Source organism: Hyaena hyaena, unplaced genomic scaffold (assembly GCF_003009895.1).
Source record: "Hyaena hyaena isolate Hyena2069 unplaced genomic scaffold, ASM300989v1 scaffold_57, whole genome shotgun sequence".
NCBI classification, from domain to species: Eukaryota; Metazoa; Chordata; class Mammalia; order Carnivora; family Hyaenidae; genus Hyaena; species Hyaena hyaena.
This window is the reverse complement of record NW_024080690.1, coordinates 3,454,818-3,482,189: the sequence shown is the minus strand read 5'-3', so window position 1 is coordinate 3,482,189 and position 27,372 is coordinate 3,454,818. Positions and strand designations below refer to the sequence as shown.

Below are 27,372 nucleotides of genomic sequence, written 5' to 3'. Positions count from 1 at the left end.
CTTCTACAAAAACTCAAATGGATTGGGGCGCCTGGGTGGCTTAGTCGGTTAAGCGTCCGACTTTCGCTTAGGTCATGATCTCGCGGTTCATGGGTTCGAGCCCCGCGTCGGGCTCTGTGCTGACTGCCAGCTCAGAGCCTGGAGCCTGTTTCAGAGTCTGTGTCTCCCTCTCTCTCTGACCCTCCCCTGCTCATGCTGTCTCTCTCTCTCTCTCTCCTAGAAATAAAAAAAAACAAAAAAAACAACAACCTCAAATGGATAAATGGATCATAGATTTAAATGTGAAGCATAAAACTGTAAAATGTTTAGAAGGTAACATAGGAGAACATCTTTGGGGTTGAAGAGTTCCTAAAGCAGGACACCAAAAAGCATAATCCACCAAAACCCAAAGGCAAAAGCTAAACTGTGCTCCATATCATGGAGTGCTGAGTGGCAGTAAGAAGGAATAAACTACTGGCAGACACCACCTGAATGGATCTCAGGGGAATTGCATGGAGTGTTAAAGGCCAATTTTAAAAGGTCACATACTGTATGACTCCATTTATGCAATATTTTTCTTAATAATATTCTTGAAATAACAAAGTTATAGAGATGGAGACCAGATTAGTGGTTGCCAGGGGTTAAAGATGGGAGATGGAGGTGGGTACAGCTGTAAAGTAAAAGCATGAGAGAGCCTTGTGATAGAATAGCTGCGTGTCTGGATTATGTTGGTGGTTACACCAATCTACACATGAATAAAACTGAACAGAACTGTATACACACATACAAACGAGTGCATGTAAAAGTGGTGAAATATGTCTCAACTCTACGAATTGCCCCAATGTCAATTTTAGTGATGAATCTATAATTTAAAATAAAAGCTAAAACAAATTTATTACCATTTTTAGTGCTCCTAAAAAAACCGAAGACTTGAACAACCTACCTCAGGTATGGGATTGTGAGATAGACTGGAATGGGTCAGTAAAGTTTAGTTCGGATACTAACAGTAGGTAGAAGTATCAGCCAGTAGATTCAAGGTATTTTTCCTGATTTCTTTCCAAAAATTTCATGAAGCAAAGCCAGGATATACTTTGAATGGATATTCTCAGTCTAGCCCTACCCATCTTAATAGTAATAAACACTTAAAGCCAGGCTCGAGAATTATCAGTGAAGTTTAACATCAAAGAGCATACATTCACAAGTGAATACATGATTATGTATTGCCAACACTGTTTATAATAGCCAAAGAATGGAACTTTCCAAACACCCATCAACGGGACAGTACATTCACACACTGAAATACTGTACACAGAAAAAACAGCCACTGGATTTTAGAGACTGGTATGAAGAAAAAATGTAAGATATCTCAATAAATTGTTTATTACATGTGGAAATAGCATCTTGACTATATTACATTTAATAAAATATAGTACGTGAACGTTATTTCTAAGATATGGAAACAACCTAAATGTCCATCAAGAGATGAACAGATAAAGAAAATGTGCTATATACATAAAATGGAGTGTTACTGAGAAAAAATAAATTCTGCTATATGCAACACACATAAATCTGAAGGACATTATGCTAAGTGAAATAAGCCAGCCACAGAAGCACAAATACTGCATGATCTCACTTACACGAGGTATCTAGTCAAACTCACGGAAACTAGAATGATGGCCATCAGGAGCTGCTGGGAGAGGGAAATGGGCAATTGCTGTTGAATGGGTGTCCAATTCCACTTAAACACAACATGAGTGAAGGGAGCCTGGGTGGTTCAGTCAGTCAAGCATCCGACTTCGGCTCGGGTCTTGATCTCAGTTTGTGGGTTCCAGCCCATCAGGCTCTGTGCTGACAGCTCAGAGCCTGAAGCCTGCTTTGGATTCTATATCTCCCTCTCTCTCAGAAATAAATAAAACATTAAAAAAAAACAAAAAACCACACACACACAACATGAGTGAATTCTAGGTACCTGTTGTCCGACATTGTGCCTGTCCTTAACAATACCACAATGTACACATAAACATTTGTTAAGAGGGTGGATGTCAAGTTCAGTGTTTTTACCAAAAATGAACACACACGACCCCAAAGGGCACAAGGAATCTTGTGCAAATGGTGTTTATTACCTTGATTAGGATCATTTCACAGGTGTATGCATGTGTTCAAACCCATCAGATTGTATACATTAAATACAGTGCAGTTTTGTAGAACAATTACACTTCAATAAAGCCACCTTTTGCTTTTACTTTAATGTGGATCTAAGAAAATATAAAATTACATCTATGGCTTGCACTGTATTTCTATTGGACTGCTCTGCCCTGGCCGGAGAAATGTCTGACGGTCACTGCCTGCTGAAAATGGGATACAAAGAACCTGGGGTTGGAAAGACATCCCTGTAGATCCTTCTACTTACCAATGCATCGGGTTTTAAACATATTTTGAACAAGTGTATTACAAATCAACTTCAGTAGTTCCTATACTGCACAGACTCTGAAAGCCTGAATTCTTAGTTGCTAGGTTTTGGTTGAAAACTCTAACACCCTCGGAAAAACTCCAGAGTAACCGAGTAATATCATCACTATACCTTATATTAATCTGATGGTTTTCCTAACCCAAAAGGCCACACCAGGTTAAATGACATCTAATTTCACTTTGATGTTCATAGCTGCCAGTTCAGCTACGAAATACCGGAAAACGTAAGGCACAGAAACAGTGTCAATAGTATCACTGCGATTACACAAAGTACAGTTGTACTTTCTGTTGCGCATGGCAGACCAAGAAGGGGGCGGCTTCTCCAACAGCGGAGAGAGTAAACTACCACACTCCACACACACGTGGGCTACCGATCGATCCGAACAGTTGAAGAGGCGGTCATGAAGGAGAAAAGATGTACCATGAGCTAAAAGAGCATCCCGCTCCATTTCCCCAAAACGGATTCCACCCTGGACGTTTCTTCCCCCAATAGGCTGGTTAGTGACTTTGTCTCTGGCTCCCGTCGTTCTAACTTGGAATTTGTCCGAGACCATGTGGCGTAAACGCTGATAATAAACCACGCCTATGAAAATGTCTGCTTCCAGTTCCAGCCCACTGATGCCACTATACAACCTCTCGGTGCCATAGAAGTTGTAGCCAGCAGCTTTCAACATCTCACCGAAGTATTGTAGGGCCGAGTTCTCCTCTGAGAAGGTGAAGGGCGTAGCATCATGGCAGAGACCGTGCAGGGCGGCAGACTTCCCGGCCATACTCTCAATTAACATACCAATGGTCATGCGGGAGGGAAAACCATGAGGATTGAACAAAATGTCTGGGACCATCCCACTCTCGGTAAATGGCATGTCCTCAGCTGGCCACAACCTGCTCAAGATGCCCTTCTGCCCATGACGACTGGCAAATTTATCTCCGATAGTTGGGTTCCGAGGGACTCTCATTGTGATGCAAATACACTTGAATTTCCCACTGCCAGTGTCATTACTACACACTTTGATGTTATCCACAATGCAATTTTCTTTACTCCTAGGAAAAAATCAGCAGACGGGAGGTCAAACTATGTTCCTTAAACTTACAAAGATACTTAAGTCTTATTGATATAATTTGTGTGTCATATAGGGTATTTGCAAAACTTATTCTCACCTCTACTCTCCAGTACAAATAGAGATAGTGTCCCTACACGTACTTACAAACAGGGCTACTGATTACGTTGACTACAGAACTATGCTCATCTGAAAGAAGAGTGACAGAGGCAACTTAAAAACTATGATGAAGACCTATTGTTGAAACAACTTTATAGATTTAAAATAAACAAAGACATTTTTAATTGTAATAAAAGGCACAATTAACTTGACAGGGAAATTCCTAGGGAATTTCCTAACATGTATGAGAGAGATGATCAAGTTTGAATAATACAGTTTTGAAATAGATCATAGGTTAACTTATCAAACTGTAACAGCCTGACAAGAGAAGTAGAAAAACAAAGGCCACAGAGCAGACACAGAACTTTGTCTCATTTAAGAAATGCCAATTCAGTTATGACTGAGTCGGGAATTAAACCATCCCTTCTATCTTCTCCAGAATTCTCCTGTTGGAAGATAACATTCACTGACCGTCAGCAATTTCACTGAGAAACAGCCTTTACAAGATAGCATTGAGTATCTGAACTTACTTATAGTACATCACAAAATTTTCCCCGGTGTTAAGGTTCATGTAGCCGTAATACGGATCTCCATACTGTAGCTGTGCTCCGATAAATGGCAATCCATCATCATCTAACTTCTGCAAAACCCGTGGGTCACCAGGTTTGACTCCAAACACCAGACTATCATCTCCTTGCTTAATTTTTTCAGAGAGATCTATGAACTCAGACTTATAGACACTTCCATGGGCAAAGCCTCGTTCCCAGGAGGCCTTATTCACAATCTAGGAAGTAAAAAAAAAAAATTAATTAATTTAAGAGACTGGGGCTAAATGGGGATTTTAATTTTTAAAATCAAAACTAGTTAGAATTAAAATACTTGGTTTATGATAACTGGCATTCTAATTTTTTTTTTTTAAGATTTTTTTTTTTTTAATTAATTTATTTATTTTTAGGAGAGAGAGACAGCGTGAGCAGGGGAGGGCCAGAGAGAGAGGGAGTCACAGGCTGAAACAGGCTCCAGGCTCTGAGCTGGCAGTCAGCACAGAGCCCGACGCGGGGCTCGAACCCACGAACCGCGAGATCATGACCCAAGCGAAAGTCGGACGCTTAACCGACTAAGCCACCCAGGCGCCCCACTGGCATTCTAATTTTAAAACTCCAGATTTTCCAAGTCACCTATACTGTTAAAACCCAGACACTTGTGAATGGTTTCAGACCTAATCATACATAAATATAAAAGGTAGGGGCATCTCGGTGGCTCAGTCAGTTAAGCATCTGACTCTTGGTTTTGGCTGAAGTCATAATCTCATGGTTCATGAGATCAAACCCCACATCAGGCTCTGCACTGACAGCATGGAGCCTGCTTGGGATTCTCTCTCCCTCTGTCCCTCCCCTACTCACATGTTGTGTGCGCTCTCTTGCACAAAGTAAATAAGCTTAAAAATATGAAAGGTAGATATATCAAAGAGTTCACTGACTAAATATGTACTCACACTAGGCACTCCACTCTCCACGATATACGTATCTCTAAATATTTAGTGAACATCCCTCAAGGCTTGCCGTTTTCAACGGAGACTGGGAATTCATCATTTAACAGAACACTCCAGTGCCAGGACATGGAAATATTCCTTCAGTAATCTCACAGTAAACAAAAAAGTTAAAATGAAAAGAAATGAAATGACATTCTCCTGGCAGAACTTACCATGGCATCTTCCATATCGTAGCCAGTGTAAGAAATAACAGCAACGATGGCATTTGTCCCAATTGGATAGTTATCCATATCATAATAATCATACATGTATGGTCTCACTAAAGGGCTTTGTGGAGTCTGAAGACGATAAAGTTTATTATCTGATCGAGCTTGATAAGTGAGAAGCGGAAAGCCCATCGTTTGCTTCCCTACAAAGGGGAAAAAAAACCCTTAGCATCTTTTTTCACCTTGATTATAAAGGTCATACATAAAACTGGGAACAATAAAACATTCATCATCAGGGAATGAATAAATCAATCATGGTGGTTCTGCTCGATGTAGACCAATACACAGCATGAAAATGAAGCAGGCCCACACCTATATAGCCAGACCAGCAGTGCTTTTCTCACGTGTGAATACACCACTCTCCACTCCCTCTTACCCATCTGGCACTGGTACATGTTCCGAGGACTTTGGTTGTGATCAGAGAAAGGGATGAAGTTGGCGATCACACTCAGCAGGCTGTGAGGGAAGAGCTCCTGGTGGGTAGTAACTCCAGCCAAAACCTCATCCTCAAAGATGGCAATGTTCATGAAGATCTGGAAAAAAAGAAGGGCGAGGAAGTTCAAAGCACAAAGTAAGTGATTGCTAGCATATTAACTCTTCCTATCTCTCAGAGGTTAGGACTCAGAGCCTTGAAGGAAAACCTTCCCCACTCAACATCATGAACACGGACAGCACATGATCCACTGGGAAGATTGGGGAAGCTTCCAGTTAGAAATATCGCTTGCCTGACCTGTTTCATTCTAAATCCAACCTGGTCCAACTGTGGAAGATAGAAATAAAGAAATTTTAGGTAGCACAAAGCCCACAGTTTCCCAACTGCAAAGATGTAGGCAAAGGCAGTGAGTGAGTCTAATGGAATGTTCCCACCTCATCACCTGAGGCAGAGACAGGTGCAAAGTAGCTGGGCAGGATGGGAAGGCAGGTAACATAACCATCAACCCTCTCTGTCGATGGCGAGTGGACGGAGGAAACGTGAAAACGGCTTCGTGCTCGTCATAGGGTAGAGGTTAAGTTCTAATTTTCTTTTAAAATGCCCGATCTTTATTAAACAGTGATCATATTTTTAAAAAAACAGCAGTGATTAAGTCTCCAAAAGTTGTATACCACACGAGCATGTTCAGGCACCAACACAATGCTCTGTGTACCTGTTCCATAGTTCCAATTAGTTCTTCTTTGCCTAATTCCAGGTTCTGCACAGGCCGCACCAGTCTACAAGGAGTGGTAAACAGGAACAGCCCTGGGTACAGACTTGGTTTTCCTGTCATGGGGATGAGGGCCACTTCCATCCAGGGAGGAATTCTTTTTTCTCTCAACACCTATTTTCAACGAAAAGAGAGTTCAATTAAGAAGTGATGTAGGGGGGCGCCTGGGTGGCTTAGTCGGTTAAACGTCTGACTTTCGCTTAGGTCATGATCTCGCGGTTTGTGGGTTTGAGCCCCACGTCGGGCTCTGTGCTGACAGCCAGCTCAGAGCCTGGAGCCTGTTTCAGTCTGTGACTCCCTCTCTCTCTGACCCTCCCCTGCTCACGCTGTGTCTCTCTCTCTCCTAGAAATAAATAAAACATTAAAAAAAAAAAAAAAAGAAGTGATGTAGGGGTGTTTGGGGTCATGATCTCATCGTTTGTGGGTTTGAGTCTGGCAGCCTGTTTTGGATTCTGTCTCTGTCTCTCTGAGCTCCTCCCCTACTCATGCTCTGACTCTTTCTCTCAAAAATAAACACTAAAGAAAAAAGAAAAAAAAAAAAAAGCCTGGTATCATGACTCATGACCTAAGCCAACATCAAGAGTTGGATGCTCAATCAACTGAGCCACCAGCCAGGCTCCCCTACATGGATTAAATTCTTAATGGAAGGAAGGAAGGAAGGGAGGGAGGGAGATACATAAAATTCTCACAAGTTAACATAGATAAAACCTGAAAGTAATGAGGTCTAATACTGAAAAAGGTCAAAGGAATCATCAAAATTCTATGTTCTTAAGAAATAGATATATATGTATTAACCTGAGAAACCAAACCTTGCTTAACCTAACCAAGAAAAAAAGCTGGCAGGGTGTGTGTGTGGGGGGGAACAAATGTATGGAGTAAGAAGTGACAATGGGAAAAAAAACAGTGAAACAAAAATTTAAAATCATGGGTCTACTCTAAGAAATCAAGACAAAATGGATAAAATGCAGGTTACCAAAATAGACCTCAATAGAGGTAGAAAGCCTCTTTAAAGATGATCGATTTCCATATTAAAAATAAACATATCTAGAACTATCTCCATAGAAAGCATTAGAGCCAAATGGTTTCAAAGGGGAATTCCAGCAGACTTCGGACCAGATAACCCAATGTTCCACAAACTTTCCAGGGCACTGGAAACAAAGGAAAACTTTCTAATTCTTTTATAAAGCAGAAACATATATCTATTAAAAAATAAATTTTTATTACTTAATTGGTATTTCTTCAATATTAAGAAAATGATACACCATGACCAAGTACGATTTATTCTAAGAACTTAGGATTCATTATTCATCACTATTATTAGAGAATGATGATTATCAGGGAATAAATTAACATAATACACTTAGTATATCTAAAGGAAAATACTACAGATTTTCCCCTGGACATCAAAGAATGAAATACAGAATTACCATATGATCCAGTAATTCTAATTCTAGGCAAACACCCCCAAAGGATCGAAAGCAGGTGCCTGTATATCCATGTTCACTCACAGCAGCATTATTCATGATAGCCAAAAGGTGGGAGCAACCTGGAGTGCCTGGGTGGCTCAGCTGGTTAAGCATCTGACTCTTGATTTTGGCTCAGGTTATGATCTCATGGTTTATGGGATCGGGCCCTGTATCGGGGCTTTGCATTTTCAGCATGGAGCTTGCTTAGAATTTTCTCTCTACCACCCCCTTTTGTCCCCCACCTCTGTCACTCAAAATAAATGAATAAACTCAAAAAAACCCCAAAAAACCCCACAATGTGGAATCAAGTTAAGTGTCCCATCAATGAATGAATGGATAAACAAAATATGGTAGTATACCCAAGGGAATATTCTTCAGTCTTAAAAAGGAATGAAATTATTTTTATTTATATATGTAATCTTTATAGCCAATGTAGGGTTCAAACTCATGACTCTGAGACCAAGAGTCACATGCTCTCCCAACTGAGCCAACCAGGTGCTCCACGAAGGGATGAAGTTATGACATGGGCTACAACATGGATGAACTTTGAAACACTATGCTAAGTGAAAGACCACACACAAAGGGACAAATCCTGTAGATTCCCTTATATGAGGTACCTGACAAAGTCAAAGCTCATGAAGAAAAGTAGAACAGTGGTTACCAGGGAAGGAGGAAATGGGGAGTTCCTGCTGAATGAGTGCAGAGTTTCAGTTTAGGATGATGGAAGACTTCAGGAGATGGATAGTGTAATGATTCCACAACAGCCTGAACATACTTAATGCCACTGAACTACACACTTAAAAATGGTTACAATGTATAAAGAAAACAAAACCACAGGGACCTCTGGAAAAAGTGAAGTCCGATCCAATTTGAGCATCAAAATAAGCAACAGCAGACTCATGAAATAAAACAGGCATCTATAAATCTATGCTGATGTGAATAAACAAATGGAAGCAAAAAGAAAACTCTACAAAACGGCAAATCTCAAACACAAAAGGAATGATGGAGCTAGGAAACAATCGCAGGGCAGCCATCACAATAATCATTCCCTCTGGAAAGAATCATCAACAGAATAGTAAGAATTCTGCAAAGAATTCACCAATTTGCAGGTAAAAACTTAATGAGGTTTTCACATAGCTTCTTCCAAATATCTCTCCACAAATTATTACACAGAAAAATTAGAAACAGCACAGTGGATCAACCTAGAGAACATAGCCTTAACGAGATCATAATTAACGTCACTAGTTGTGGGACAAGTCAACATTATGTGCCTTTAAAAAAAAATTTTTTTTAATGTTTATTTATTTGAGAGAGAGAGAGAAAATGAGTGGGGAGGGTCAGAGAGAGAGGGAAACACAGAATCTGAAGCAGGCTCCAGGCTCTGCACTGTCAGCACAGAGCCCGATGCAGGTCCCGAACTCATGAACTGGGAGGTCATGACCTGAGCCGAAGTCAGACACTCAACTGACTGAGCCACCCAGGAGCCCCAACATCATGTGCCTCTTGAAAGGATATCCTGAATCTCATCATCAGAAAGCTACACACCAACATAAAGGATAGCTATACAACAACTGTCCTGTAGTTTTTAAAAAAGTCAAGACACGAAAGACTGAGAGGCTGTTCAAGATTAAAGGAGACTAAAGAAAGATGATACATGTAATACATGATGCTAGACTGAGTCTCAAACCAGGATGGAAAAAAAATTGCTATGGAGGACATTCCTGAGACAACTGGCATAATCTGAATGTCAGCCATGGACTCCATCACCTTGACCTTCCCTGCTGATGATAAGCATACTGGGGTTATTGAGGAGAAAAAGCCCTTGTTCTCAGGAAGAATACACTTGATGGTGGCAATCTTCATGGAAAAGGGGACTGGTCTGAATACCATCCTCAAATGGTTATGAAGAAAAAACTATGTACAGGCTTATTAAGGGGCCACAAATGGATAAAGCATGTGGGGCCAAACCTAACAACTGGTGGATCTGGGTAATGGGCTGATGGGAGTTCTCTGTGCTGTTCAAACATCTTTATATTTAAAATTATATCGAACAATTTCAAAACTAAAAATAGCAAAAACGGAATGAAATAAACCAGAGAATGAACGACAATTCATCCTGCTGCCAAAGAACAGTTCTACAATGCCTATTATCTCATAACGAGACTCTTGTTAGGAAAAATTCCAGATATAGGTTAGCCCAAGAAAGTCATTCTACTTGACTTTTTGTTTGTTTTACTTATTTTTGAGAAAGAGAGAGAGACAGAGCATGAGCATGAGCTGGGGAGGGGCAGAGAGAGAGGGAGACAAAGAATCCAAAGCAAGCTCCAGGCTTTGAGCTGTCAGCACAGAACCTGATGCAGGGCTCAAACTCATGAGCTGGGAGATCATGACCTGAGCTGAAGTCAGATGCTTAACCGACTGAGCCACCAAGGCATCCTACTTGACTTTTTATTTTATTTATTTATTTATTTATTTATTTATTTATTTATTTATTTCTGAGAGAGAGAGGAAGAGAGAGAGAGACAGCGTGAGCAGGGGGGAGGATCAGAGAGAGAGAGGGAGACACAGAATCTGAAACAGGTTCCAGGCTCTGAGCTGTCAGCACAGAGCCTGACGTGGGGCTCAAACCCACAAACCGTGAGATCATGACTTGAGCATAAGTCGACGTTTAACCGACTGAGCCACCCAGGCGCCCCAGTACTTGACTTTTTAAAAACACACTTTCAGGGGGTGCCTGGGTGGCTCAGTCAGCTAAGCGTTTGACTCTTGGTTTCCGCTAAGTCATGACCTCATGGTTTGTGAGTTCAAGCCCCACAACAGGCTTTGTGTTGAGAGTGCAGAGTCTGCTTGAGATCCTCTCTCCCTCTCTGCCCCTCCCCCCTCGCTGTCTCTCTCTCTCTCTCTCTCTCAAAAATAAACTTAAAAACATTTGTTTAATAATAAATAAATAAATAAAAATACACTTTTAAGACCCAGAAGGTAACAGGGTATGATTTATACCTTGCATATCTTTAATATTACTTGAAATACAAAGGACATATTTTAAGACCCCCTCTATGCCACTAGTATTAACAAAACAAAAAATCTGCAAGATTAGCAAAGCAGGACCTCAATGAAACTACCAAAATATGCACGCAGGTCAAAGTATCTGTCACCGGGGCGACAAAGTATCTGCCCCTGGGTGGCTCAGTCAGTTAAGCGTCTGACTTCGGCTCAAGTCATGATCTCGCAGTTCGTGGGTTCGAGCCCCGCATTGGGCTCTGTGTTGACAGCCAGTTCAGAGCCTGGAGCCTGTTTCAGATTCTGTGTCTCCCTCTCTCTCTCTGACCCTCCCCTGCTCACGCTCTCTCTCTCTCAGAAACAAATAAAACATTTAGAAAAAAATAAAAAAACAAAACAAAGTATCTGCCAGCGACCGCAATCTCTGAGGCCAGCACGAGACAAGACCGTGACACTACAGGGGATGTACAGGCACTCTCAGAATTAGTTTCTGACCTCCAGATGCCCTGGCCACTCTCCGCTGCCCTGGGGCTACCTCAACAACGAGAAGAGGACAGGCAACCCAGGAGTAAGGGACAGAACAATTCACAAAGACACAAGATCACCTTAAAGTGTCGGAGAGAATCTGCCACACCAGGAGCAAGGTCCTTATCCACCCAGCCAACCATGACTCCATCCAGCAGGACAGGGTAGCACTCGCTGTACGGCCGATGTGGAGCTCCGTCAACTGGGGTGACCCCTGGGGAAGCGAACAGGCCAAATGCTCGCACCAGAGTGCTTTCTCCTACATCACAAATTCCCTCCGGGTGGGCTCAACAACTGCTTCCTCATCTCAGAGATCTGGTTATCTTGCCCCTAAACCAGAGCATTTTTATATTGCTGGGTGTTTCCAAGCCACACAAGGAAGTGGCGACTCTGACTGTGTTGGGGGAGAGCAGCTAGGGGACAACAGAAGAGAGGCTTTCCACTGTCTATCTTCTATGCTTTGAGTTGAACCATGTAAATAGATTAGCTTTTCCCCAAAACCCTATCTACATTTGGCCCTCCTTATTTGTGGATTCCACACCTGTGAATTTGCCTCCTTGCTAACCCCAGCATCAAGACTAGTGGTGCTTTTGTGGTCATTCCAGGACATTCGGCCAGAGCAGAGATAGCAGCTGCAAGGCCCCCAGAACAAAGACTTTGTCCTTATGACATCGGGGTACAGACTATCAGACAATCCCTTCTTAATGGTCTTCCTGCAAACTGACACTGCTTCCTACTAAGCGACGCAGTGGTCAAGCCACCGGATGCAGGGAGTGGCCCAAAATGTTATTTCTGATATTCCTGAATGTTAACGCTGAATGCCGCTTTACTTCAAACGCTTTGACATCTTTCTTTTTGCAAAAAATAAAATAAAATAAAACTATAGCATTTAATTTCTCCCTCGTTCATTCTCATTAAAAAACAAAAAGAAAAAAAATGCACCTGACCTACAGAAGACCCAAGAAACCAGCCCAACTCCCGCACAGAAGAGTAAACAGAATTCATGCAGGAATTCTCTGCTCAGTTCCCGAAGAAGCATAACCTGACAGTGTGCAGCTGTTAACACCTGAACAAGACTGTTTATCGCTGTGCGTCACATACCCAAGCTGCAGAGCAAAGCTGGAACGGACGCCGTGTACACAAACTGCGTGACGACCTCACACACAGCAGTCAAGTGGTTCATCAGGCCACAGGGCTCCCCGTCTGGGGTGTGCACGGGACACAGGAAACCCCAGGACTCCGGCAGCAGCCTGCGTACCGTGGTGGTCCTCATCTTGGCAAAATCAGCCCCTCTGTGCACACAGCGGAAATGGGAGAGATAGCGTATGAAGTTCAGCTTATCAGCCACGACACAGAGTCCAGAATCTTGCAGGAAGCCAAGACCTTAATAAAACAAAAGTCATTCAAAAACAGGCTAAACTTAAAAAAAAAAAAAAGTCTATTTCGATTTGAGGCTCTGAGGACAAAACCTCAGAGCACACTATCAATCAGAGGGACTTACTGTCAAGTTTATTTGTGCTGATGAGTGGGAGGAATTTACAAAACAAGTAGTAAAAAAGCAGTAACTACCCCCCAATTTCCCAAATTATATTAGCACCAGTGGTTCCCTCTCTTCTCCACTACCACCTCCTTTGTGGGAAATGTTAAATGAGTATGAAACAGCAAGTAACTAAATGGGACTCATCAGACAGGGTTGGATAATATGTAAGAAGTTGTTAGTCTTAAAAAAAATCTACATCAGTACCATCTGTTTAAAAAACAACAACAGGGGGCGCCTGGGTGACTAAGTCGGCTCAGCGTCCGACTTTGGCTCAGGTCATGATCTCACAGTTCATGGGTTCGAGCCCCTCGTCAGGCTCTGCGCTGACAGCCAGCTCAGAGCCTGGAGCCTGTTTCACATTCTGTGTGCGTCTCTCTCTGACCCTCCCCTGCTCACGCTGTCTCTCTCTGACCCTTACAGATAAATAAAAAGCATTAAAAGTTAAAAAAAAAAAAAAGAAAAAGAAAAACAGCAACAACAACAACAGCATATTTCTGGGCCCTCATGACCACTTAAGTTTTTCAGGCCTTTCTAATGGACCTGGTTTATGGGATGGGCATGCGGCTACCCCCCCACCCCCAGATCATCTGGCTCAGTAATGGTTCCTCACAGATCTAAGCTGTCTTTGGTATTCTGAAGGAAGGAGGCACAGAGATGCATGTGACAGTAAGAAGTGGATTTAAGCTCTACAGATACCTTGCCTCAAGCCCTTCAGACTGATATACATTTGTCAAATTTAAAGGTCTTTTATTTAAGTAGGCTTCACATTCAGCACAGGGCTCAACATTGAACTCATGCCCCGAGACCAAGACCTGAGGTGAGAGCAAAAGTCGGGTGCTTAACCAACTTAACTACCCAGGCATCCCATCGGAGAAGTTAATTTTTAAATAGAATCTCTCTCAGCAATATATAAATCCACACTGAGCAAATAACTCTAAAACTGTACCTAAAATGAAGCCAATCTATTTGATTTCACCTGTTTTGGAACGCAGATTCCCAGTAGCAAGAAGATATTCAAATGGTTTTGTAAGGTCTGTTCCCATATTAAAAATCTTCATCAAATTTTCAGTGTTTATGGACACATTGGCCTTCTGAGCCCTCTTGTCTAGGGCTATTTTTATAGACACTAACCAAGCTTCCATTTTTTCCTGAAATGAAAAAAATTTAAACTATTACATTTAAATTACTCACATTTCATACTTACTCCCACATTATAATCCCACATCCATAACAAAGGCCCACTAATTTACACACTTGACATGGAGAATGTCTGGCCTCTAAACCTGAAAACCAGCCTTTTAGTGCACTATTCTATTCTAGTTCAGGCGGAAGCTACAAACTCCTGTAGATCAGGATTTCTCAACCTCAGCGCCACTGACATTTTGGCTATCTTTGTGGTGAGGGGCCAGGCCGTGCATGCGGCATCCCTGGCTCGGACCCACTGGATGCCAGTAACACCCACCGAGGCTATGACGACCAAAAACTGCCTCCAGGCACAGTCAAATCTCCCTTGGCATGGAGCAAAACTGCTCTCAGTCAAGACCATCCACATTCATGGAAAGAATCAAGTTTGCTGGGCGGGGGATGGGAGGGGTGGTGCCTGAGTGGCTCAGTTGGTTGAGTGTTGAAATCTTGATTTCAGCTTAGGTCATGATCTTAGGGTTGTGAGATCGAGCCCCGAGCTGGGCTCTGCTTGAGATTTTCTCTCTCTCTCCCCCTCTGACTCTCCCCATTCCAGCTTGTGCACACTCTGTCTCTTAAATTATAAAAAATAAAAAACAAAACCAAAACTCCCATTTGCTTTGGCTTTAGAAAAGTTTTTCATTAAAATGCTCTTATCAAGCAGTCAGAACAGCTGCAACCCCAGAACAAACAACAAAAGCAAAGCTTTGAGATGAAGCAACAGCCCACTCTTCTAAGAGTACAAACAACTGAGGACAGTGAGAATCCCCAGGGCACCAGGGTGGCTCAGTCAGTTGGGGATCTGACTTCGGCTCAGGTCATGACCTTACGGTCTGTGGGTTCAAGCCCTGCACGGGCTCTGTGCTGACAGCTCAGAATGTGGAGCCTGCTTCCGATTCTGTGTCTCTCTCTCTCTGCCCCTCCCTCACTCATGCTCGCTCGCTCTCTCTCTCAAAAAAATTAACTTAAAAAAAAAAAAAAAAAAAAAAAAAGGACGACTCAGAGTCCCCAAATGACACCCAACATAGCTGACCCAAGATAGCTGACAAACTGGTGGGGAAGAGTGATACTTTCTTCTCCTATAAGTCTAAAACAAAATGGAAAAGATGATAGAAGAGACAGAAAAGAGGAAAGAAAGCCACAGAACTGAGGATCAGAGATCCGGGTAGCAGCTCTGTGACCTGAGACAGGAAGAGACGGGAGGAATGAGGATCTAAACGGTCTCTTCCTGGTAAGGGGTCTGCCTGTCACTCTGTAGTGAATTTGCTAAGGTGAGTAACTAGCATTGGGCACATACTGTAAGCAGGCACTCTGCGTATTTATTTAAGCCTCACAACAAACTTTTCGTCAAAGAGCAGTGCATTATAGGATGACTTGGGCCCAACGTACTTCAGCCTTAAGAATCTTCCAGGCTTTACGAAGGCAGCAAGTACATAAACTCATTATGAAGACTGAGGCGCTGGCTGGTAATCAAATACACTTCTACAGAGAGACAAACATCACACTGAGTAGAATAAATGAAAATTATAAATAGCCTCCCATCAATGTAGGTCAGGTTCTTCCGCCAACTCGCATTTTTTGGGTTGTAGCACTTTCTGGCTTTAGGAATGCAGTCGAGTGATCAGGGACTTGTAAAGCCTGTGCACAACAGCGCAACAGAAGTGAGAGAGACCTCTAAGAAGCCTTCTGTGAGGTCTGCCAGCCTTTGTGGTAAAAGGCTTAGGGGCATAGAGCTGAGCAGGCAGTGCCTCTGGTAGGGAGGGCAGATACCACAGAAGGCGATGAGCAGCAGTCCCCAGAGCTGTTCTAAAGCTCAGAGGCAGCAGCTCTTCTGTATCTCTCACTCCCTCACTGGTAAGAAGCCCTTAGAACCAAGCACAGAAATCACAGTACACCTCACTTTCTGCTGCGATATTCAGTGAAATGATAATGAAGTCTGTAGTTCAGATCATGTCACCGTCCTGTACCTTCCTGAAGATTCTCACTGTGTCCCAAGGTCAGGGGTTCAGAAGCTTAAAACAAAGCTGCTATAAAAGCATGGAAATCGCACATGTTAGGCCAGTTACATGTCATCATTAACGTTATGACTGAGACTTGATGTTGCCTTTATTTAACCTCAAGAAATATTAAAATTTTTTTTGTTTATTATTGACAGACAGAGACAGAGCATGAGCAGGGAAGGGGCAGAGAGAAAGAGAGACACAGAATCCGAAGCAGGCTCCAGGCTCCGAGCTGTTGGCACAGAGCCCGATGCGGGGCTCATACTCACAAACCGTGAGACCATGACCTGAGCCAAAGTCGGACGCTTAACCGACTGAGCCACCCAGGGCCCCAAACCTCCAGGAAATTATTAAAGAATTTCTGAATTTGGTATAAACTTAAGATCTTTGATTAAATCCCTGCCTGCCAAAGAAAAAGGCAGACTATGTAAAGCACCGAAACTACCAATTGGAAATATGCAGAAAACAGTACCGCCAGACACCGTCATACCATCCCACAAGAGGGGCAATCGGCCCAAGGGTGAGAGCAGCAAGAGTTTACCTTCAGAAACATAAGGAAGAGCTGACCAGGGGTAAGGACTTCTTGATTCACTAAACTATCAGGGTTCTCTTCCATGCACTCTCCTTTGGCCAAAGCAAAGAGCTTCCGGGTCATGAGACAAAGCATGTAAAACTTCTCAGTACTGGATTTCAGGTGGATACAGATGCACTGGCTGTCAAAAACAGAAAGCAAAGCTTAAAACAATTTAGCTGCTCCTAGTAGTTGATGTCCTACGAACCAAGGTTCCCAATTCCTGTTAACTAAAAGTTCTTACTCACTTGGAAAAACAACTGCTTTTCATCTTTATTGGCAACATCAGCAAAAGGACAGTATATGATCACAGGGTCTAGAGCTGTGCTGGACCACACGGCATGACAAGCAGCAGGTGGCTATTTAAACTTAAATTAATTAAAATTAAATAAAATTAAGAATTCAGCTTCTCAGTGGCACTGGCCATTCAGGTGCTCAACATGTGACCCGTGCCTACATACTGAACAGAGCTAGTAACTACGCAGTGGTGATATAACAGGGCCTTTGCCTTGGGGAACTAAAGGGACAGGATGCCCACAACTCCCAAATGTTACAGGAAGAAAAAGGCTGACCTACGTAAAGAGAAATTAAGAGAGCAAATGTAATAAAAATGGTAACAACTAGTGAACGTCAGGGTCCACGGTACTGTTTTTGCAGCAATTCTGCAGTCTGGAGTTGTTTCAAAACGAGAGCTTAAAAGTACACTAAAATAAAATGTAAGTACTAAAGAAAGGAAGGACAGGATGGCCAGAGGAACCGAGCTAGGCCCTGCTTCCTTAGACCAGAATGCTACCCCCAGGTCCACTCTGAGTCCCAGAGGACTCACAGCCCTAGCTCCAATCAGTACAAAGAGCCACTGACACCGCCCACCCCACAGAAAACCGTGTAGGCAAAAGCACGTACTCAAACAGAAATTCCGCAGCCTGTTCGTTTGGATACCAGTCAGGGAGACTGAGCTTCACTCTGAAGCGTTCCCCCAGATAGTTAAGGACCTGTTTTTGGGTGGAACAACCCTCTTCCATTACGATCCTTAACATTTGCGAAACGGAGTTCCTAAAGAAAGAGTCCTCCTCTTTGCCTTTGATGAGCTCCTGAAAAATCTGGTAATCGGAGAAGTTGACAAGTGCCTTGAATAGAAATAGAGGGGAAAAAAAGGTTTTCTTTTTAATCGCTAGTCATAGCTAAACAATTTTAGCCATTCTATTTCTCTAAGAAAAATCAGCACTCCACTACTGGCAAAACGAAATGAACTCTCCCAAACAAGGCACGGCTTGTATGATGACAGCAAGATGGTCCCGAAATCCTTGCCTTCTGGGAGTCACAGACTGTAGAGCCTCCTTCCAGGCTTAATCGGCACTGGCCTCTCTGACCAAGACAGTGTGGTGAAAAAGCTGATGTGTGACTCTGAAGGACAGGTCACAAAAGGGGCTGCGGCTTCGCCTCGCTCTCCTGGCTAACCCTCTCGGGGAAGACAGCTGCCTCAAGCAGCCTGTGGAAAGGCCCACGTGCACAGGAATTGGGACCTCCCGCCACTAGCCCGCCAGTGACTTGCCAGCCACGAGTGACCAACCCTGGAAGTGGATCCTCCGGCCCTGGGCGGGCCTTCTAAATGACTACAGCTGCTGCTGACATCTCACTGCAACCCCGAGGTACAAGTGCCCCCAATCCTAGCCACTTCCAAATTCCTGACCACAGAAATAGCGAGAGAGAAATGCTCTACTGATATTTTCGGTAATTTGTTATGGAGCAGTGCACAGCTGGTACGGCATCAACTCCACTAGGGAGAACTTATCCATTCTGAAAGAATGTGACCTCCACAGACTCTCTTCATAGCAAAAGAAATATACTCATTAAGTCACACCTTCAGCGCAAATCCCAAAGGAAGAAAAAACAGTTCTTTGCGGTAAATAAAGTTCAACATAACCGTGCCATTTTCCAGGTAGTGGAGGTTCATGTTGACAGCAGAATGTTCCTCCCTCACACAGTGCATTGAAACTCCTGTTGAAACCAAGCAAAAAGTCAAAGCTCAGTAATACCATCACTGCTTTGATCATCATTTTCTTCCTAAATTACGTTTGACCCTCTTAAAAAGAGAGCCAAATCACTAAGGTTAGCCAACACTGGCAAGCAAAAATGTCTCCAGACCTTGCCAAATGTCCCCTGGGGTGCACAATCTCCCTGGGCTGAAAAACCACAAGTAACTGAAGCTACAAATTTAATGAAATTTCAGTTTCCTTCTAGAGTAGCATCCATGTGTTACAACACATTATTTCGCTAGCACCCTGCAGAGCCTGATCATATAGTACTTTATATCCCCTGTACTCTGTGGAATCTGATCAAAAGAAAATGGCTTGATCCAAGAGTTCAAATGGAGAAAAGCAGGATTTTAGATTTTAAGTCTGTTTCAGCTTTATTTATTTAAAAAAATTTTTTTTCATGTTTTATTTCTGAGAAAGAGACAGCATGAGCAGGGGGTCTTAGAGAGACAGACACAGAATCTGAAACAGGCTCCAGGCTCTGAGCTAGCTGTCAGCACAGAGCCTGACGCGGGGCTCGAACCCACGAACTGTGAGATCATGACCTGAGCCAAAGTTGGATGCTCAACCGACTGAGCCACCCAAGCGCCCCAGTTTGTTTCAGCTTTAAACAAAGACCACTAAGACATTCTGCATCAGTGATGCAAAAGAATAAATGACTAGCCATTCTGACTTGCTGAGATGCTCTTATTCTAGGTATAGCATATACGGCCATCATTAGAGGCCGATTTTTAGCTCAATTATAAGAATAAGTTATTCACGTGCAAGGTTACCCAGGAATGCAAAATGTTGTCTTATGAAGTCAGGCTCTGTCACAAAGAGTACTCAGAGGCCAGGTGGCTGTCAGCCAGGGACCCTAAGAGGAATGCTGCAGAAGAGGAAACCTACACCAGAAGTCTTTTGAGGCCCATACCCACCTCTGGTTCAGTCAGGCCAGCCTTCATCTTCATAAATAAGAACATCAGTACATGTGTTCTTTCTTTTTTGTTAAATGTTTACTACGCATTTTTTTCTAGAGAGACAGAGAAAGTAGGAGACAGAGGATCCAAAGCAGGCTCTGAGCTGTCAGCACAGAGCCTGACATGAGGCTTGAACCCACGAACCTCAGGATCATGACCTGAGTTGAAGTCGGATGCTTAACCAACTGAGCCACCTATGTGTCCTATATACATGTTCTTTAACATGAAAAAAATTAAACACAATAGAGAGTAGGTTTCCCACTATAAGATGCTTACTAACTTAACAGAAATGTCTACTAGAAAAACAAAACTTTGGGGTGTCTGGGTGGCTCAGTTGGTTAAGCGTCCGACTTCAGCTCAGGTCATGATCTGCCATTTGTGAGCTCAAGCCCCACGTAGGGCTCTGTGCTGACAGCTCAGAGCCTGGAGGCTGCTTCAGATTCTGTATCTCTCTTTCTCTATGCCCCTCCCCAGCTCATGTTCTGTCTCTATCTCTCAAAAATAAATAAATGTTAAAAAAAAAAAAAAGAAAAGAAAAGAAAAAGAAAAACAAAACTTTTCTAAAAGAACATTCCAAAGGTCACTACAACTTACCATACTGAGTATAGCCGGGCCCTCTGGTTTTCCATTTTGGTCTTACCATTGCAATGGGGAAATTTCTGCGAGGCATAATTAACATTCGGATGACTTTTTCAATGCCATTGACTATAAAGTAGCCTCCCATTTCCTGCCAAACAAATGAATTATAATTGGTTAAACAAAGATCCACTGTCACCAGGAAGCTAACTGCCAGACGCAGCGCCATGTGCAGAAGAGGTATGTGGAGGCGGAAGGGTCTACAGAGCCGTTGGAAACTCCATGGACACTGTCAGTGCGTGAATTGACAGTCTTCTCAAGTGCATTAAAAAGGTTCTAGGGACCTGGCAGAAAAGTATAGAAGGATCAGGGTACTTTCCTCTCCTGGACACACTCGACCTAACTTGCCTTTCTGTCCACTTAAAATGATTTCAGTCTTCAAATGATATTTTAAAAACAGAATAAAATAATTAAAAAAAAAACACCTTACTTGAAAGAGAGAAGGTATCGGGGCACCTGGGTGGCTCAGTCGGTTAAGTGTCCGACTTTCACTTAGGTCATCGTATCGTGGTTTGTGGGTTCGAGCCCCGTGTCGGGCTCTGTGCTGACTGCCAGCTCAGAGCCTGGAGCCTGTTTCAGTCTGTGACTCCCTCTCTCTCTGACCCTCCCCTGCTCATGCTGTCTCTCTCTCTCTCCTAGAAATAAATAAAACATTTAAAAAATAATAATAAAAAAAAAAGAAGATTCTCTAAAAAAAAAAAAAAGAAAGAGAGAAGGTATCACATTTTTTTTTTTTTTGGAGACTCTGTACATTGCACTCCGTACATCGCCCCCATATCTTTTTTTTTTATTTCTAGGAGAGAGAGAGAGACAGCGTGAGCAGGGTAGGGTCAGAGAGAGAGGGAGATACAGACTCTGAAACAGGTTCCAGACTCTGAGCTGGCAGTCGGCACACAGCCCGACGCAGGGCTCGAACCCACAAACCGTGAGATCATGACCTAAACGAAAGTTGGACGCTTAACCGACTGAGCCACCCAGGTGCCCCTCACATTTTTTTTTTAATAAAAAAAAAAACTTTTTTCATGCTTATTTATTTACTTTTTTTTTTTTTGAGAGAGAGAGAGACAGTGCATGGGTACGGGAGGGGCAGACAGAGAGGGAGAGAGAGAATCCCAAGGAGATTGTGTACTGTCAGCACAGGGCCCGATGCGGGGCTCAAACCCACAAACCGTGAGATCATGGCCTGAGCCGAAACCAAGAGTTGGACACTTAACTGGCTGAGCCGCCCAGGTGCCCCTCTGGTATCACATTTCTGTGATAAATAAAAGGCTACTACACATTGATCCCATGAAGCAGGTACATCACGCTAGGTGCTCTGTTACCAGTCCAGTTAATCCTCATAACAATAAGTGGCACAGTTACTATGCCCAGAGGAAACTGAGGCTCAGAAAGATAAAAGTTGCCAAAGCCACCTAACTGTAAGTGGAGCAGTTGGGTGTCACACCCAGATCTGACACCATAACCCTCATGCCATCACAAAACACATCTCCCTATTGCAAGCAGAGTCTATACTTGTTGATCACGTCAACTCAGTACCGCAAAACCACCTACCGCAGATGAAAAACGTGCCGAAGGAGAGGTACAGGAAGCAATGCAATGTGCTCACAGAATCTTACTGTTGGTAAAGCAAGCATCTCATACGGAAATTATATACAGAATGTGTACCATGCAGAAAAGTAGGGAAAAACCTATCAATTCTTCCCCCATAATAATAATATTCTCTAACTATACAGTCATGTTTCACACAGTCTCATTTGAGACTCATCTGAGCCTACGAAGTAGGCAGCACAAAAGATAGCAAGCCCCATTTTACTCTCCAGAACTTGAAGCGGAGAAAGAAAAGCCAACTCCCACTGATAAGTTTCCTATCTTCTCACTCCCACCTCGGGCCTTTTCTACCATCACAGGGATGCCCACAATTACCTCGGCTTCTTCATGGTGCTCAATGAGGGCTTTGGGAGGAAGGTTGTATAAGTTGCAAAGCTTAGACTTTACCATGATGGGAACATAGCCAAGAAACTGTTTAATGGTGCCTTTTGAGATTCCATTCACTGCCCAGCTGATATCAGCCTAAATGAAAATGAGAGAAGAAAATTGCTTAATAATAAAAAGAAACTGCCTGGATCTACAAAAACAAGTATTTTAAAAGAGTAAAGAAGACCACCAAGTACATGATCTTATCCTTTACATTCACAAGCTGGGATCTTTAAATGACAGTACTAAGAAAGCAGAATTCTGGCGTAAGTTTTATTAGGAACCGGCCTTATTCTCAAAAACCTACAGCCTAAGGGTCACACACCATCACTTGTACTCACTGTCAACTTGCCCCGGTAGGTACTCCTCCGGCCCCGACATTCTGCTGGATAGATGTTGAGCTCTTTGCAGATGTTTCCTTTTGGAACCATAGGTGGACTGATGACAGCATCCACAATAGTAAGAGAGATGCGCTCATCTTTGAAAGCAAATTCAAAGGGAGGTATAGCCTGAAACAGAATTCACACTATGAACGGCTTGCCATTTCCAAGGCCCTCTTTCTCCAAGATTCTTCCAAAGCTCACGTGTTCTACAAGCACTGATGCCATAATGCCAAACGTGACATATCTAAAAAGATGGTTAGAACAACATCCGGTCCACTCATACCCTCACTAAGTACCTACAACTATAATGAACTAGTTCCGACTGTGAGTGTCTGCTACAGGTCACATTCGTATTAGGCTCGAGGGTATAGTTGTGTACAGAACAAAACTGTTCTCTGACCAAGTGCCTGACTTCTCTCTTTTACCTGGTACCTGCAATGTGCACAGTAAGGCAAACGGGACTGCTCCTAATAGGCAAGGATCCGGAAAGATCCTCCTGATTTAGGGCTGGACACTCCAATGCCATTCTTTAGGCTGGTATTGGTACATTGCCTTCCATGGCGGTCTCATACCGAAACCAGCGCCACGTAGGCGGTGGCCACGGTGGCTCTTCCCGTTCTACAAGAGCTGCTTCTCAGCACCACTCCCCGGGGAAGCTCCCCTGTTCTGAGGAAGGGGCATAGCTGCGCCCTCCTACATATTAACTATGAACAACCTCCAGGCCTTAGCTTTAGAACAAGAATGCCAGAAATGGAGCCAAGAATATAAAGAAGGTTCTCCACCCTCGTGTTTGTTCAACTGACCTTTTCTAAGTTTTCAAATTTTATCTAAAGCTGGTATTGTTTTAGGGGCGCCTGGGTGGCTTAGTCGGTTGAGCGTCCGACTTTCGCTTAGGTCATGATCTCACGGTTCGTGGGTTCGAGCCCCGCGTCGGGCCCTGTGCTGACTGCCAGCTCAGAGCCTGGAGCCTGTTTCAGTCTGTGACTCCCTCTCTCTCTGACCCTCCCCTGCTCGCGCTGTTTCTCTCTCTCTCTCTTAAGAAATAAATAAAACATTTAAAAATAAAATAAAATAAAATAAAGCTGGTATTGTTTTAGAATTTAGTATTTTATTCTAAAATAAAATTTTAATGCAGTTTTTATTTAAGGATGAAGCAGTAAGTTTTAAAAGGGAGATCAGAAGATTCACTTTCTCAAGCTACAGCTGTACCGTCTATATCGCAAACACAATCTTGTTATTTGAGATAGGTATGGCCTATAAAGCTGCCACAAACACGGAACTGTTCTTAGGGGAAATAACAAATTTAGGTTCCTGTGAGCCTCTGATCACACTCTGTCAAATGACCAATACATAACCTTGTTTTATGTGCATTTCTACTTAAAGACACCTGACTTAATATATATTATTTATTCATTAACACTGAACTCACAGCCAACAGCACCAACTCATGACTAAACAAGGTTATTTAAGACATATTTTCTCTTAAGGGGTATATCATAGCTTTTTTACACTTAGACCATTAGATAGCACTCGAGCACTATGCTTGCGGGCTCTTTTAAAGAGTGAGATCACCAACAAAAGCACCAGAATGAGAAAAATTGGACAGACTTCGAAAAGGATGCTTATTTATAGTATGAGAACTTGAAACAAGAAGTAGAGCGTCACTTTCTTGGACCTCAGTTGGGACAGTATGCACTGGGCAATTCAAAATTTTCACCACTCTGCACATGGTGCTAAGTGCTGATTTGTGAATTACAGATAAATTTTAGTGAGTAGGCAATTCACAAATACAAATTCCTGAATAATGAGACTGAATGTATCCTGAAAAGATGACTGTGAGATTCATCAATTTAGACTCACAGAATGCAGAAATCCATCCTCCCTCCCAAATTGGGCAAAACTGTAAATAAACAAAAATATGACAAAGGCTATTTTTCTCTTGACTTTATAAATGTTAGTCATTTACTTTACTGTTTTATGTAAGAACACTTTCACACACTGTTCTGATACAATACTAAGTTGCAACATCTTTATCTGTGCTAACCACACTTTCTATATGTATTTCAATCAAAATAACATATCACAAGAGACTAAACATAGAAGAAATACAAATCCAGCTGTCTTGTAAGAAGTCAGGCATTTAAAAGATATGCAAAAATACCATTTACCTACTAATTTTTTCTGCCCTAGAAAAAAAATGTTTAATGTTATTTGTTTTTGAGAGAGAGAGACAGAGTGTGAGCTGGGGAGGGACAGAGAGAGAGAGGGAGACACAGATCAGAAGCAGGCTGCAGGCTCTGAGCTGTCAGCACAGAGCCCAACGTGGGGCTCAAACCCACAAGGCATGTAATCATGACCTGGGCTCCTAACTGACTGAGCCACCCAGGCATCCCTAGAAAAAATGTTTTTAACAACAGCACTAAGTTTTATTAGGGATTTCGTTCAGGTTAAGTCTCTAGAAATAAGGGAGTCACTTAGGCGGCACAAAGCTGATGAAGCTTCCTCAGATCTCATATGGAACCAGCTCAGCAGGCTCTTTAGTGTGATCACTTCCTCGTTCCAGGTACAAATTATTATAAGGCTACTGTTTGGAGCCCACTGGACTGGTAGGTGGGTAGGTTTCCCCAACCCAAAACATGAACAGCATGAAAGCGGTGAAGCCCAAGATGTGCTCACACATGAGATTCCGGGAAACAGGCATGGGGTAGATGTGTCCCACACGGTTCCTGATATACATGTCAAGGTCCCAGTGCATCGGTTCACCTGAGTTCAACCTCAGGTCTGGGTGGTCCCAGTCAGATCATGGACCCCTCTCCTGCTGTAAGCAAGCCATCGGGGAGCTTCTGGTAGTTGCCATGCCCCATGCCATCATCTGGGTACAGTTGGTAGTCTTTCACCCACATATTATCCTTCTTGGAAGCGCTGGCCTGTTCTCCTGGGATCTTGGGATAGTGCCCTGGGGCATGTCCTTGGTAATGTGGGAGGCTGGCTGTGGGGCACCTAACGGCACCACGGTCCCAGCTGCCCTTTGCAGCCATCGGACTACCAGGACCTGTGCCCTGGCCACCGCCATCTTCACCTTCCTGCCCCCCAATTTTTTTTTAATATTGATTTATTGTTGAGAGAGAGAAGGCAGAGTGTGAGCAGAGGAGGGGCTGAGAGACAGGGAGACATAGAATCCAAAGCAGGCTCCAGGCTCTGAGCTGTCAGCACAGAGCCCAATGCGGGGCTCAGACTCATGGATTTCAGATCATGATCTGAGCCAAAGTCAGACACTTAACTCACTGAGCCACCCAGGCGCCCCTCCCCAAAAATACTTATAATAAAAATGTTAATATATCATTGGTTTATCTTTTAAATGAATTTGTATTTTAAAAATTTCTCAATTTTTATTTCTAATAGGGTAAATACCGGTAAACAAAGCTCTTTAGGACCCCTCAAGAATTTTAAGAGTGGAAGGGGGTCCTGGAAGTTTGAGAACTTCCAGTGTATATATTACTGGCACCCCAGAGCCCACTGCCTGGAGGCGCCGGTGATGCTAACCAAATGAGACTTCCCCCACCATCTTCACTTGAACTCTGCTACCAAATCCTTTACATCAATCAAATCACTTAATGTTGAATAAGTGTTACTACTGCTCAATCTCGCTGTTAGGCCTCATTTACATCTTCCTCAACACCCACCTAATTCAGAGCAGGTGCCCAATAGTTTCTCCCTTTAAAGCTGAGAAGAAAACCATGGAAAGATGACCTCACACAGTACAGTCTATGTACAAATAGGATCAGAGCCTTTTCGGGTAAGTCTCAAGAGAGGTAAAACTTCCAATGACATGAAAGCGTGTGCGGTGTGAATGGCTGGGAAGCACACTCACCACGGGGCACTTCCTCACTCTCACGCACGCAGACACTGGCCTACAGAACACTAAGGTTCCAATCACAAAGAAATCCAGAAATCACAAATACATCTAGTACTCCCCCAGTCGACAAGGCTGCAAGTGCCAGGCCCTCCGCTGACCCTGGCGCGATCAAGAACTATTTGGGATTGATACTGTGATGTCCCAGCCATCTCTCTGGGACCCCTACCCAATGCCAGTGCCCCACTCACCCTGCCTCCTGGATCTACCCCGCACCCCTCGCCACACCTGCATCCTCCCATCCACCTCCCTCCTCCAGTCCGGGGGGCCCTTCTCCTCTGCCCCCCTCGAGTTTCGCCTCGCCTCGGGCCTTGTCGGAGCAAGGGGAGCCGCAGAACGCAGAGCTGACTGCAGCCCGGGAGGACGCCGCGCTCACCTGCACCGCGTGGCTGAGTCCCTCGCGCACAGCGTAGTTGAAAGACTCGACATGCGCCCGCGTCAGTTCCTGCAACGCTGGCTTTTGCTGCTCCCGCGGGATTCCATAAGACGGGTCAGTCAAATGCTTTAAGCTTGGCCCCTTGGGCAGGCTCTGCCACCGGCCGGCGTGATCCATGCGTCCTCCTGCCACGGGGCGCCAGCCACAGCTCCGCACGCGCCGGGAAGAAGGGCAGGCGCCCCGGTG

The 27,372-nt window shown here is 43.5% G+C and overlaps 1 protein-coding gene and 1 pseudogene across 1 annotated transcript; both read right to left on the bottom strand.

Annotated features, from left to right (window-relative positions):
- Nucleotides 1–1,934: 1,934 nt before the first annotated feature.
- On the bottom strand, nucleotides 1,935–27,372 carry POLR1B (RNA polymerase I subunit B). Its single transcript, XM_039231695.1, has 15 exons — nucleotides 27,127–27,372; nucleotides 22,796–22,963; nucleotides 22,404–22,550; nucleotides 20,439–20,571; nucleotides 18,711–18,847; nucleotides 17,753–17,976; nucleotides 16,820–16,991; nucleotides 14,073–14,244; nucleotides 12,658–12,939; nucleotides 11,637–11,770; nucleotides 6,509–6,679; nucleotides 5,740–5,896; nucleotides 5,310–5,506; nucleotides 4,136–4,389; nucleotides 1,935–3,489 (listed from the first exon to the last, which is right to left on the bottom strand). Exons 1-15 carry the CDS (start codon nucleotides 27,301–27,303, stop codon nucleotides 2,607–2,609), a joined length of 3,408 nt encoding a protein of 1,135 aa, XP_039087626.1. The 5' UTR covers nucleotides 27,304–27,372; the 3' UTR covers nucleotides 1,935–2,606.
- LOC120231535 lies at nucleotides 25,341–25,910 on the bottom strand (annotated as a pseudogene).

Excerpts from the sequence above, each read along its gene's own strand:
- POLR1B (XM_039231695.1), bottom strand. The coding sequence starts at position 27,303 with ATGGATCACGCCGGCCGGTGGCAGAGCCTGCCCAAGGGGCCAAGCTTA. Across the intron at positions 5,507-5,739 it reads CATGTACCAGTGCCAGATGG|GGAAGCAAACGATGGGCTTT; the intron begins GTAAGAGGGAGT and ends TCCCCTTTGTAG. Across the intron at positions 4,390-5,309 it reads ACGATATGGAAGATGCCATG|ATTGTGAATAAGGCCTCCTG; the intron begins GTAAGTTCTGCC and ends TTTACTTCCTAG.